The 12,589-nt window shown below is 45.0% G+C and overlaps 1 protein-coding gene across 2 annotated transcripts; it reads right to left on the reverse strand.

Moving 5' to 3' along the window:
* Window positions 1–946: 946 nt before the first annotated feature.
* Window positions 947–11,068, reverse strand: RAP2C (RAP2C, member of RAS oncogene family). Of its 2 annotated transcripts, XR_012624523.1 has the most exons (5): window positions 10,994–11,068; window positions 10,509–10,919; window positions 8,379–8,698; window positions 3,308–3,429; window positions 947–2,122 (listed from the first exon to the last, which is right to left on the reverse strand). XR_012624523.1 is itself a non-coding variant. In XM_074834680.1 (4 exons), the coding sequence occupies exons 2-3, from the start codon at window positions 10,779–10,781 to the stop codon at window positions 8,420–8,422; spliced, it is 552 nt and encodes a 183-aa protein (XP_074690781.1). In that variant the 5' UTR covers window positions 10,782–10,919; window positions 10,994–11,067; the 3' UTR covers window positions 947–3,429; window positions 8,379–8,419. The 2 variants fall into 2 exon arrangements, 1 of the variants encoding a protein (XP_074690781.1); XM_074834680.1 differs by having other exon boundaries at window positions 947–3,429; window positions 10,994–11,067.
* Window positions 11,069–12,589: the final 1,521 nt, after the last annotated feature.

Raw genomic sequence — 12,589 nt, forward strand, 5'->3', positions numbered from 1 at the left:
TCCTCCATCTCAGTGAAGGAAGTGTGAGCAGGAAGAAGAAACAGCATAGAAACCTAGCTACAAGGTAAGGCTAAAGCTGTTTTAGCTGGAGAAGGGGTGGTAAGCACACTGGGTGGTTTTGCCTGTTGAATCATCACTGAAGGTACTAAGGCAGCAAGTTTTTCTAAACTTGAAATTGCATTTTACATTAATACATGGGTTTAGTTACAAATGCAGTATTAAAGGTCAGTACCAAGACTGTAAATTCTGAGGAAGATGCACTTTTTGTCACAGAGCCCAGATGACAATCATTGACTTAGCAAACTCAAGGCTTTTACTGAGCATTTAAGATGATTGTTATCAAATAGCTTTGGGCACTCTCAGCTGGACTGTTTTCCAGAAAAAAAAAAAAATCTTCTGCCTCTCCTGTGGCAGAACTCCAAGAGCGCTTACTTGGCTAGTGTGGAGGAAAGATGATAGTTCTGGATTACCATGGTGGACAGCAGCTAGAGAGACACTGTAAGATGATGCCAGGACCGACAGGCATTGCCGTCTTCATACACACAATAGTCTATATTAAAAATAAGAATATTAAAGACAAACACGGATAATCATTTTGAACAAAGCTTTGCCACACCAGCCTGTGAGGAGAGACACCATCGCTGCTTTGAACCGGCTCCCCAGCCCATAGTAGTCCCAGCCTTGCGCAGGAAGATAACGCACAGCCCCTTCTCCCCCTCCTCTCTACTCAGAGCACCTGAGACTGTGAGCTTTGCACCCACTCTGGGCACAGCTGTACACCCTGTTTCCCCAAGCCAGGAGGAGTCATTCATGACAATTCAGATGCAGTTACTATGTTCAGAATAACCAGTACCTCAATAAAAAAAAATAAAAACAAACAACCCACAAAACAGCTTGTCCATTCAGCCTACTTCAGAAGAAATCGAACACAGACTCGTCACACCGGTTTGGTAATACAGGTATCTATTTTATTAAAAAAGTTACAAACAGGTGGACTGTAGGGTTGTCTTACAAAATGACAAGAATGAATTCTACTGGAAAAAACTTTTTACAAAGCATTATAGGTAATTGTTCCATTTTTGCACTTGTTATTCCAGATTTTATCTATCACTGATAAAGATACAGTACATTAGATACATGATGTTAGGTTACATTTTTATTTGTAGAGCCCTACTGCAGTGATTTGAACAACTCCTAAACAGATGCCATAGTAAAGACAATACATATTGCATTTATTAGCCTCTTACTCTAATAAGCAACTTCACATGCAATCTATTGAGAAAGCCTAAAATAACTTTTGGTCCCTTTTTCCCCCCAAAGTGTGCTGAAGAAACCATCTCTCTTTTTCCCAGTCCTGTCACTCTAAGCTAGTTCAAGTTTAAGTTTTTTTTTCTTTTTTTTTTTTTTTTTTTTTTGCGCTGAGGTCAATGAAAATGAACACTGGTTTGATAACTACCCATAGGAATGAACCACTGGTTAATATTAACCAACTTTTTCTGCCTTAGACAAAGGAAAACTAAGATCTTTATGAATTACTTTTATTTCCTATTACTTCCTTACAAGCTACAAAAAAGATCAACAACCATCACTTATAAAAAAATCTACTTTGAATACAAGGTTTGGTTTAATTCTGATATTAAAGTGCAAACCTAAGTATTAGCCTCAGCCTGTTTATAAAGTTTGTACAAACAGGGGAAAAAAAAAAATTTCAAGTAACCCCACAGGAAAAAAAATAAATCAGGTGTTTCAATACTCAAGCAGAAAACCTGGTGTCCTCTTCTTTTCAGGATTCAAATTCAACACTGAATGTAGACTCAGAATCTTTATTTCTGCTAACACTGTAAAGTCAGCCTGCATTATTACCAATAAAACACATTAATATTGAGATACTGTACCGGTGATCTTTTATTGTTTTAAATGCCATCATCCACAATACAATTCGTGAGTTTTCAACTGCTTAACCTCATATATCCATCACTGCTTTTACTGGAGCTTTTCTCAAAGTTATTTAGCTATTGCAGGGAAAGAATGTACATTTCTAGAAGCATGTTCAAATGACTAAAGCTGGGCTCCTAAAAACCTAGAACTTTGGTGCAGTAGGTGAGCTGCAGTTATTAAATTTCTGCAAAAAAAAAATTACACATTTTAAACCACTGCTAGAAAAAGCTCTCATGTATGCAACATGTTAATAAAACTGAACAAAAAGATTTCATCTGTTCTTTGTACATTTCCATTCTGCTCTTTATACCTGTGTTATTGTTAAAATTTTCAAGTATTCAGAGATAATGTTGATCAGGTAAACAATAAGGAAGGCAATGGCTGTTTAAAGCACGCTTGCAGTTAGTATCACTGAAACCTGGTGCTTTTCCCCTTGTTACACCAACTCGTCTCTAGTATTAAACTTGTTTATTGGGAAAAAAAAACAAACTAAAAAGCAATTTGTGACAGTGCAAGAAAAACTTTAACAAATATTGCTTTAAAATATTATTCAGAAAGACAAATATTAGGAACTATAAAATGTAAAGTGATCTTATTTGCATTAGATTTACATGTGCAGAGGTCTACTAGATGTCTCAATGTGCCAGGCAAAGCTGAGCTGACTGACTAGGCATACAGCCCATTTTGAAGGATACATTATCCCTTTTCAAAGGCATAAAGAAACTATTTGTAAACAAGAAAGTTTAGAAACTCAGCAGAAGGAAAAGCGTGCTGCCATTTTTCAATGCTACAATTGTAATTTTTGATCAAATGAGTTTAAGAAACCCATGATTGCAAGAAAAGAAACATCAGCTGGAGACTTTACACCCCATTCCAAGTAATCCCTGTTGTGAAATCGGACCAGTTACAACACAATATCACAGCTGCATTTGCCAAGAAAAGGGATACTACATCCATACAACAGAGGTGCCTTCAGTATCTTTTCATGACACTGTCACACGTAAACAAAAAGTCTCAAAGAATGACCAGCTACATTGTAGGAGAAAACTTTGCAAACAGAAATAAGCACTGATGCGAGGTAATATACAGAAGTAACCATTTGTTTAAGGCTCAATTTATTCTCCATTAAAACTCTCTTCTTTTAAAAGGCATTGAGTAGGTAATACTGAGTTTAAGTATTTAATAAATACAAGTTCAGAAATTGATTAAAGAAATCAATTAAAATATTAAAAATGAACTCTTGCATATTAGCCATTATATGAACTTAGAAAGCTATAAAAGGACTGATAGATAAAGAACAGATTTTTAAACTTATGGTAAACATGCTAAGCATTCCGATTAAGGTGTGTGGATCCTGGAGGCCACCAACCTTATGCACTTAGATGTATGGCAATGTGCTGTAATAGAGACAGGTTTACCAAGGCTCAGCTCTGCAACCTGGGCTGAAAGTTCTCCAAAGCAGCATCTGTGCAAGTTTCCTCTGAGTTTTATCTGCAATTTAAACAAAATAACTAATGAAAGCCATATTCAATATACATTCAAAGTGAACTCAGCCTCTGCCACAGCGTGCAACAGCTGGTTTTCCACACTGAGCTCCAAAGCTTTACACTGTAGCATTCTCATAGTTCTCCCCCTCTAATTCTGGTAATATAAGAGGCAAGCAGATAACAACTTAACTGCTATTAACTTTGTAACAGCTGTCCCTGTGAGATACTAAATTGCTTCTAAAGACCTGAAACAGCTAGGAAATTCAAGTTCTCCTGTGGGAAGATACATACACCAGGCTTTGCATTGGTGGTGAGGAGGCACTACATCATGCAGTAACACGACACAGTGGCATTTTGCACAAGTTCTGGGAACAGGTAGAGGAGCCAACTAATTCAGTTTTGACAGCAGAGTTTTCAGCATTCAGATCCTGTAAATTACCACTAAAAAAACCCCTTAGCATTCATCAGACTCAGCAGGGACAGAACTCTATGCCACTGTTCTCAATCAAGCATGCAAATGTAAGTAGTGTTACGAATGCGACCAATACATCTTTGTATTTCTGGTAACTTGCCTGCACTTCACAAGATCTATCTGCAGGGATATCCTAAAAGCCTCAGTCGAAGCTCAATCCCTGTAGAAACCTGTCTTTTATATGCACTTGCATAGACTTCACTGAAGCTTGGTGCTTGGCTTTTCAGGGATTTTGATGAGTCTTCTCTATTCTTGAAGACATTTCTTCATAGGAGTCAGGACTTGGTCTCCTACCATATAATTTTTTTCAGCTGTTGATTTGGTCTCAATTAACAGCTTGTCACAACAGAGTGCTCTGACACTGTTAGAGTTCCCCTTCTTGCCTAACAACTGGTCACCCCTAACATTCAGAAGCAGTACTCCTGCACTGACAGGAGCAAACAGGCCAGGTTTTGCTTGCTTGTTTTTATGTTTTACAGCTAACATTAATTCTCACCCAGTCGGGTGAACACATGCGCCCCCACACACTGTTGCTGGTCCACAAGTTTAAGATGGGGAGGATCCCAATCCCTGTGCTGTCAAAACAGCAAACAAACATTTAGGTTTGAACAGGGATGGATTAGACCTGCTTAACAGGTGTTTTATCTTCGCTTAGAGCACAGGAGAGGCAAGCCATACAGCACAGCTCCTCATCCTACCAGAGTTAGATCCATCCCAAAACTTCACCAAAATTCAGCATCCAGTGCTGTGGCCAGGGAAGAACTGCTGGGGACAGTAAGAACAGAGAAAGCAAGTAATGGTATTTTCCTCCACATGCTCTTTCAGCACCCCTGTATTTGCAGGTTAGGGACCTCCCAATTCAGATTTCTCATCTTCCCGTTTAACTTGTACTTAGTTACTACAACTAGCATCATAGAGTACCTTATCCAGCTTTACTTGCACATGAAATTTCTATAGCACTCTCTAGTCTCTTCTGCGAGCAGGCAGGAGAGAGGACGATGTTAGACAATCTAGTAGGACAGATTTGTCTGTGTTGCAGACAGACCAGAAGACAGTATACTTTCAGGTTTTATCCCTAAAGCAGAGTACTCTTCCTTCAGTGCTTGCTAACATCAGTTACTCATGAATGGAGGGGACAGAAATCACTAATCAGCATCGATCTTTCAGCCCAATATTAAGGTGTTCCCAATCTGATTAGTACCTCTACAGAAAACCTTTTAACACCCCAGTGCTGTAACAGGTGCCATATCTTAAAGATTTAAAATACAAAACACTGCCATACTGAAAATTCAAGAGAAATACTGGAGGGAACAGAGAGCAGCTACTGAAAATCTCACATCTCTGAATGCAATAATGAAATGACAGAAGACCACTGCAGAGACAGGAAAGGGGAGGGGGGGGGAACAGGATGCAAGAACAACACACATTTTTAAAAGGAACTATGGGCTATCCTGATTATGCAGTTATGTTCCATCCTTCATTTCACTCAAGGCAGCTGACTGGTACAGTAATTTAAGCAAGTGCTACTCAAAAACGTTGTGAAAGAACCTACACAACATCATACTTGGCAGATATGTTGAGGTATCAGTACCAAAAAGAGGTAAGTGGTACCTGCTAGTTAAAACTGACACTGAAACAGCTTTCGATAAAAACAGGTCCCGCATATAATCCACCCCCACCCCTCCCATTGGTTTCTCCATCAGAACTGCAGAGACACAAACTGCTTCTACATACTTCATTCTGAACTAACTGATCCAGACCTAAGACCCCTCCTGGACACAGACAGGCAAAGGAACTCAGAGATGATGAAGACTATGCTAGGACAGAGCTATAGTTCAAGCCCACTTCCTACACACAGCTTTTCAGACAGCTGGTTCCACTTCCTCTGTTTCACTGTACCTAGGAGGCATCGCTGCTAAAGCAGATGTTTGAGAAGCAGCAATTGTTCCCTGGATCACAGATAAGCTGAAGAATTACAAAGCTGATTACAGCTATCACAAGACACCATCAGCAGCTCTCCTACACTAGAGAACATTAGACAGAAATTAGCAGGCAGCAAAGGCTTATCATAAAGTTAATGAGATCCTACACCTACTCAATCAAAGAACAAGGAGTGGGAGCCAGAAAGAAGAAAATATCCCAAAAGTGTGAGGCTGAAATGAAAGATAGGGAGCATAAAGCCTGTGAAAAGCCTGGATGAGTAATAGAAGTTCCAGACATGGTGAGATCTGGACTGAATAGGAACCTGCTTAGGAAGGAAAGACTGACTTGTTTTGCACAGGTGATGAGATTACACTGGGCAGAAGCAGCATCTCCTAGAAGCAAGGAAGTACTTTGCTGCTAGAGGCTTGATGTGACATTATGAGCTAGGTAGAATGAAGGAGGGGAACTCTGTATTACAGAAGCTTAGGATCCTCTATCTCAAGAGATCACAAAGACACAAGAATACAGATGTTTCTTCTGAAACAAGAGCATGCTTTGCTTAAGAAACACATCAAATCAAAACGCATAATTTAGGACTCAAAGGAATACCATATGGCCCTGCCCCCCACCTCAATTTCACCTTTAAGATGAAACTTGATCCAGAACCAGCCAGGTTACAAAGAAGCCTCCTTTAGAAGTAACCAATTCTGGAAGTACAGATTTCATGGATAAAGGGCCTGATTTTGTCAGAGTTGAAGACAGCAACCTGCACAAGATGAACCACTAGTAATCCAGGGCATTGCTATGACCTTTGGCATGATACTTTTTAATTCCAGACACTCTTATTTGTTAAGCTGCCTTACAACTAGCTGAAACTTTGCATTACTATAAGTGACTCAAGATACTAGCCCCGTAAGCACTTAATTAAAAAAGCAATAATTATTTTGATTTACTCCTTCCTATAACCCTATAAAAGGCTCTGCAGGTGTTGGGGATTAGTGTACAAGGAAAGACTTTGTTTGTATTTTTCCTCTGTTCCAATACAAGCAGTTTGCTCAACTTCCAGCAAGCAAATCTTGAACTTACACACTCACCACTTACACAGTGACAGCAGCCTTTCCTTATTTCACAGAACTGGAGATAAAAACATCAGGTATTATCTTTAGTTTGACAGTGCTAGGGTCATGAGTATCTAAAATTTTACATTCACAAAGCACTTGATAACAATCTCAAAGACAAGCTTTGAGACTTCACTCTCTGACCTTGCACTCAAGATTAAAGAGCATACATAGTCCAAAGCTTCCAGTAATAACCTATTTTCCCTCTTGTCACTCAGACACAAAAAGCTCCTTTGAGTCAAGCAAGAGTTACTAACATGGCAGTCAGAGCCTAAGCCTCAATCAGTGCTGCTGTCAAGAGGGGCAGTTCTTTCCCCTGAATTTTCATGTCCTCCCTTATCCCTGCACTCGCCCTCAGAGATCCCACTGGGTTATTTGCCAGAACAGGTCCAACAGACAACTGCAGGTCTGATGGACCAGCTGGCTGCACGCAGAGCGTACCAACGATGTAGAGGAGCAGTAACATGGATTCAAGCCGATGGTGAAAATAGACCCAAAAGGGCTAAGAGGAAAAACAAGAGGAGGGGGAGCCTAGAACCACCTCACACAGGAATGACAGCACTGCTGCATGCAGGGGAGGAGCAGATCCATTCACACAATTGGGTGAAAAACGTACTGAAAAAGCCCACCAGGTATGTGAGAGGCCAATAGGAGCTATCCTTCTGGAAAAAAAACCCAAAATCAAATCAATACCCAAGACAGGAGAAGCTTTACAGAGGCCCCTCTGAAAACTGCACTCTTGCCACACCTCTTATGAGTCACTCGGAAAGAGTGGTGCATTGGGAAGCCATTTTATAGTGTGTTCTCTGCTCCAGAGATTTTAGATGAAGAGCACTTTGCACACATCCTTGACTGGTACGTGTGGGCTTCAGGCCACTCCTCACAACTCAGGGTGGTTGTCTTTTAAACTTATTCCACTGGTAAGGCAGAAATGTACTCTAAGTACATTCAGTTTCTGTACCATAGAATTTATGTTTAAAAAAAATAAGCTCAAAGTCTTCTCCGCAAAACTACTGGGAAACTTGGTCACAATAATCCCATTGAACCCCAAGGTAATTCCCATTACTTGAAAATAATTCAGATACCAACTACAACCAATGAAGAAACCCACTGCAACATCACAAAACACCATTAAGGATAATGTAATGTCAAATACAGCACTGACAGTCAAAATAGGGGCAGATGAGATCATACACTTTGTCTCATTGTAAAATTACTGCAAGTAAATGCAATGTTCCCTGACTAAGCCTACTAAAGTAACACGAGAAGTCCCTTTGACTCAAGTAATCATGTGCAACCAAATGCACAAGCTTCCATCTCTTTCAGAGGAAGGCTACCTCCAGGTTAGACTACTTAATTTCAGACTCCCTGTCACACTTTATCTGCTCACTGCTTACAGCATGTTTATGCACCTCAATTAGTTATGACTGTTCCACCAACCTGCTCTGTATGGCCATGATTGAGGTTTTTCTTAATTTCTCTCACTGGACGATGCAAGTTGTACAACACTGATCTTGTTTTTCAGGCAGGGAGGCATAGTTCATTTGTCTGACGATCTCAGCAAACAGTTCATCCACCATTGTTTTGCTCTTGGCTGATGTCTCCATGAAGGGACAGCCCCACTCCTGAGCCAGGGCTCTGCCTTCTGCAGATAAGACCTCCCTCTCCGACTCCAGATCCACTTTATTCCCCACTAGGATCAGAGGAACTTTCTCGTATCTCTTCACCCGGACAATCTGGTCCCTCATCGGCTTGATGTCCTGATCAAACAATCCAACTGGTTAGTACATGTAAGTAATCACATGAAATTGCTATATAACCACTACAGAAGCACATTTTAATAATCCTCACATGCAACTGAACATTCAGAAGACATCTGAAGTCTTCTTAAGTTCATATTCATGCAGATCTAGAACTCAGAGAAAGTTTACTACCCATCTTTAATAAAAGTTATTTTTTATTTTATGTAAATGCATAGACATTTCATAACATGTATGCATATATACAAACAGAAAGTGACTACTGTACTCTAAGAACGACTTTCGGTTCTGCTAGAGGAAGGTACAGTATAGCTGCTTTGAAAGTTGATTTCAGTTTTCTGAAAAAAATTGTCTTGAGTCTAACAACCTGTAACATTAGCAGTAGGATGCCATTACACAATCATTTAGGAAGCTTGTATTTAGTTTACAGCTTGAGAAAGCTAGCAATTTAAATAAAGTCTTCTCACTTCTAGAATGCTTAGAATAATTCATTGTGAACACATTTAATCACATGTAAGAAACCAAATTAGATGCTGTAAAGAGATTTTATTACCTAGAGATGCATTTATTCAAGTCTGAGCTAACATCGGGAGTTTACACTTGGAAGTCTGAGTCAGCCTCCTCTGCCCCCTGAGTGGTTTAAGTTACTATCAGTACTAGCAAGTTCTACAAATCCTTGCATAGTTCCAAGACAAAGCAATTTAAGCATTTGAAGTTACCACTCTGTAGAAGAACTGCAGAGAGTTTTTTACACTTACAGGCTTCAGAGTAAACATGCTATAGGCAGACAAGAATAATTAAATATTAACAGGGTGGATTACTAACTGTACATCCATTCCTCGAATACTGGGAATCACCGGTCCCCAAAATAGGCGAAAACAAAGGGAGAAGCATCCCAATATCATTGCTGTTGTCTTCCAAAGTGTGTCTTCAGCTTGACTCATGCTATTTCAAGGCCTCTGCTAAGATAAAGTTTAGCCTTCAGCAGAAGCAAACATACTGCTTCAGTGGGGGTGTGCAAGGTTTTGCCAAGCAGCTGGAACACACCCAACTCAGCAACTGAAGCCAACGCAGTAGTTGCAAATGCCTTCACCACATGCAGTGCTGCTAAATCCACTTATTCGCCAAAAATAAAGCCTAATTTCTAGAGGCAGCTTGGACCAGTTACTGGCCGAGAGTTTTAACAGTAGACATGAAAACCAGACCCACAAATTATTGCGTATGGCTTGCTTCTCCTCTCCAGTACACCACCTACGCTGTGAAAGCATCGAGCTTATGCTGGACAGGAATATATTTTGGGGAGAGAGGGCGGAAAACAGCAGCTTACTTAACAAGTCACAACTGCAGAACAATAAGAGTTTCTTCAAGACCAACTGAAGAAACATGCCTTTTAAGAAGGAGAGGGAAAAAGAAAGAAAAGAAAGGGGAAGTCTCGATTTTAATATGGACTGATTTCTTCATAAAAGGGGATTGCCAAAAGATTTCTATTAGGGAAGTGGGAGCAGGTCATTGTTCTCCAACACTGCGTGGGATTTAACAATGGTGGCACCCTGATAAGTACCTGCAAAGCAAGCAGTTTTCCACCAGGAAGCAGGGGTGGTAAACGCACTTTCAAGCGGGACATTTCCACTTCTGCCCTTCTGGAGATAAAGGGCTTATACGCACACATGGCTAACCCTAAAACGGCCCCCCCGGCCCAGCGCCTTCCCCAGGGCGGGCACGGCCGCGTCCCAGGAGGGGACACGCCGGGGCCAGCCGCCTCCCCGCCCCACCGAGCCGCCGCCTCCGCCCCGGGCCCGGGAGAGGTTACCTGGAAGGACTGCTGGTTGACCAGGCTGTAGACGAGGATGAAGCCCTGGCCGTTTTTGATGTAGAGATCGCGCATGGAGGCGAACTGCTCGGTACCCGCCGTGTCGAGGATCTCCAGCACCGAGGGGGACGAGTCCACCTCGATCTCCTTGCGGTAGAAGTCCTCGATGGTGGGGTCGTACTTCTCGATGAAGGTCCCGGTGACAAACTGCACCGTCAGGGCGGACTTCCCCACCCCCCCGCTGCCCAGCACCACCACCTTGTACTCCCGCATCGGGCCCCCGCAGCCGCTCGCCGCTCCCCCGCCAGGCCCGCCGCCGCGGCCCGGGCCTAGGGCAGGCGGCAGCGCGGCCCTCGCATAGCCCCGGCCCGCCTGAGGAGAAGGGCGAGGCCCCGCTGCTCCCGCGCCGTCCTGAGGGGAGAGACAGCCGTTAGGGCCCGGCCTGGCTCGGCCCCACCGCCGCCGCCCACCGCCCCGCTCCTTACCGCCGCGCCTCACTCCATCCCGCCGCGCCTCAACCGCGGGACCCGCCCGGCAGCAGCCGCCCCCACCCGGAAGGGTTATGCTGCGGCACCCGCGGCGCGCCCCTCCCCGCCGCCGTCCCCGGTCACTTCCGGCGCGGAGCCCCGGCAGCGCCGGCTGGGCACGCCCCGCCCCGCCCCGCGTCACCGCCCGGACGCTTAATGCGGGGGCACCCGCCGCGGGGGACGGGTTTGAGTGTGGCACCGAGGCAGCTCTGCTGCCTCCTCCTGTACCGGGGGGGACACGTTTGCGTGTAGCACCGAGGCGTCCTGCCCGCCTGGCCTCGGCGGGGGGATCCGCCCCAACATGGCGGCTTCCAGCAGCCCCCGGGCGCTGCGGCGGAGCCATGCCCGGGCCGGGGGGCGAGGCGGCGTCCCCGGGCTGTGCGGCCACACACGCCTTCTCGATGTCCCCTCACGCCAGGCCCGGGAGGGCCGGATGTCCCCGCGGGGTGAGCGCAGGCCGCGCGGGCCCGGTTCGGCTGCCTGCTGCGAGGCCGAGCGGCTCCCGGGCTCCGGCGGCACCGGAGCCTCATTGGAGCCTTCCAGCACATAAATCATTCCCAATCATGGCAGAAGTTCCATAAAAAGGCAGTTTTCTTGAGGAGCGCCTTGGCCAACTCTTGCTCAGCACGCATTAACTCGAGAAAAACTCATCTCTGAGCTCCCTGCCGCGTTCGCTGCCGTGCGGTGGGGACAAGGGGGGTGCGGCCCTGGGGGGAAGGGGAGAGGGCCTGGGGCACAGGCAGTGGGCGGCGAGGGACGGAGAGAGGAAGTACAGTCATCGTGACTGCACATGCCTGAAAGCGTGCTGTAGATAACGTGGGCTTACAAAAGGTGTTCTCTCGGCTTACAAGCCTCGTCCCGTACCTTACACCTTCCCGGCTGCAGCAGAAGACACCAGATCTCACCGCCTGGCTGTCATGTACTTCCCCTGCAGTTTCGCTTTTTCGTCCCGTTTCCTTGCCCCCGCAGCCCTTCGCCTGAGAAGCCTCCCAGCGCCGGCGCCAACCCCTCCGAACGACGAACGAGCGTGCGGTGGCTCCGGGGCGCTGCCGCCGGCCGGCAGCAGGTGTCAGCGACGGACCCAGCGGCCGCCGGGCTGAGCTCCGCGGGGCGGGGGGGAGCTGCCGCGCTCGGCCTCGCAGCGCGCCCAGATGCATCCCCGGGCGCTTTCGGAATTGGCCCTGGCATTTCCCTCCGTCAGTGGATTTCCCCCCGTTGTTAAGTGGAAGTAAGTAAAAAGAGTAAACTGCTCTCCTCTTTCTGAAATAAAATCCCTCGGTCGCTTCAGACCTGACTCGATCATTTGCATGAAGCGTTCCCATTCCCACCCACAGGAGAAGCTGCCCTCTAATATAACCAAATTTGTTTCTGGGCACCAGGCTGCTGCTTCACAATTTCAGCAGACACGTGTGAGATGCAGGATTTGTCCCTTTCCTCTGTGCATCAGCCGTTTGAAAGGCAGACACCGCTGTCTGTCTGTGTTATGTCTGTCCTGCGCTTCCAGCGGGTCCTAGAGAGGTGCCAGGTCAAGGCTAAGCATCACCCGAAGACATA

Source organism: Strix aluco, chromosome 10 (assembly GCF_031877795.1).
Source record: "Strix aluco isolate bStrAlu1 chromosome 10, bStrAlu1.hap1, whole genome shotgun sequence".
Classification (NCBI taxonomy): domain Eukaryota; kingdom Metazoa; phylum Chordata; class Aves; order Strigiformes; family Strigidae; genus Strix; species Strix aluco.

Bases quoted from the DNA above. Each gene is read 5' to 3' on its own strand.
- RAP2C (XM_074834680.1), bottom strand. From the start codon at position 10,781: ATGCGGGAGTACAAGGTGGTGGTGCTGGGCAGCGGGGGGGTGGGGAAG. The intron at 8,699-10,508 runs GTAACCTCTCCC...TTGTTTGATCAG, and splicing joins TCAACCAGCAGTCCTTCCAG to GACATCAAGCCGATGAGGGA.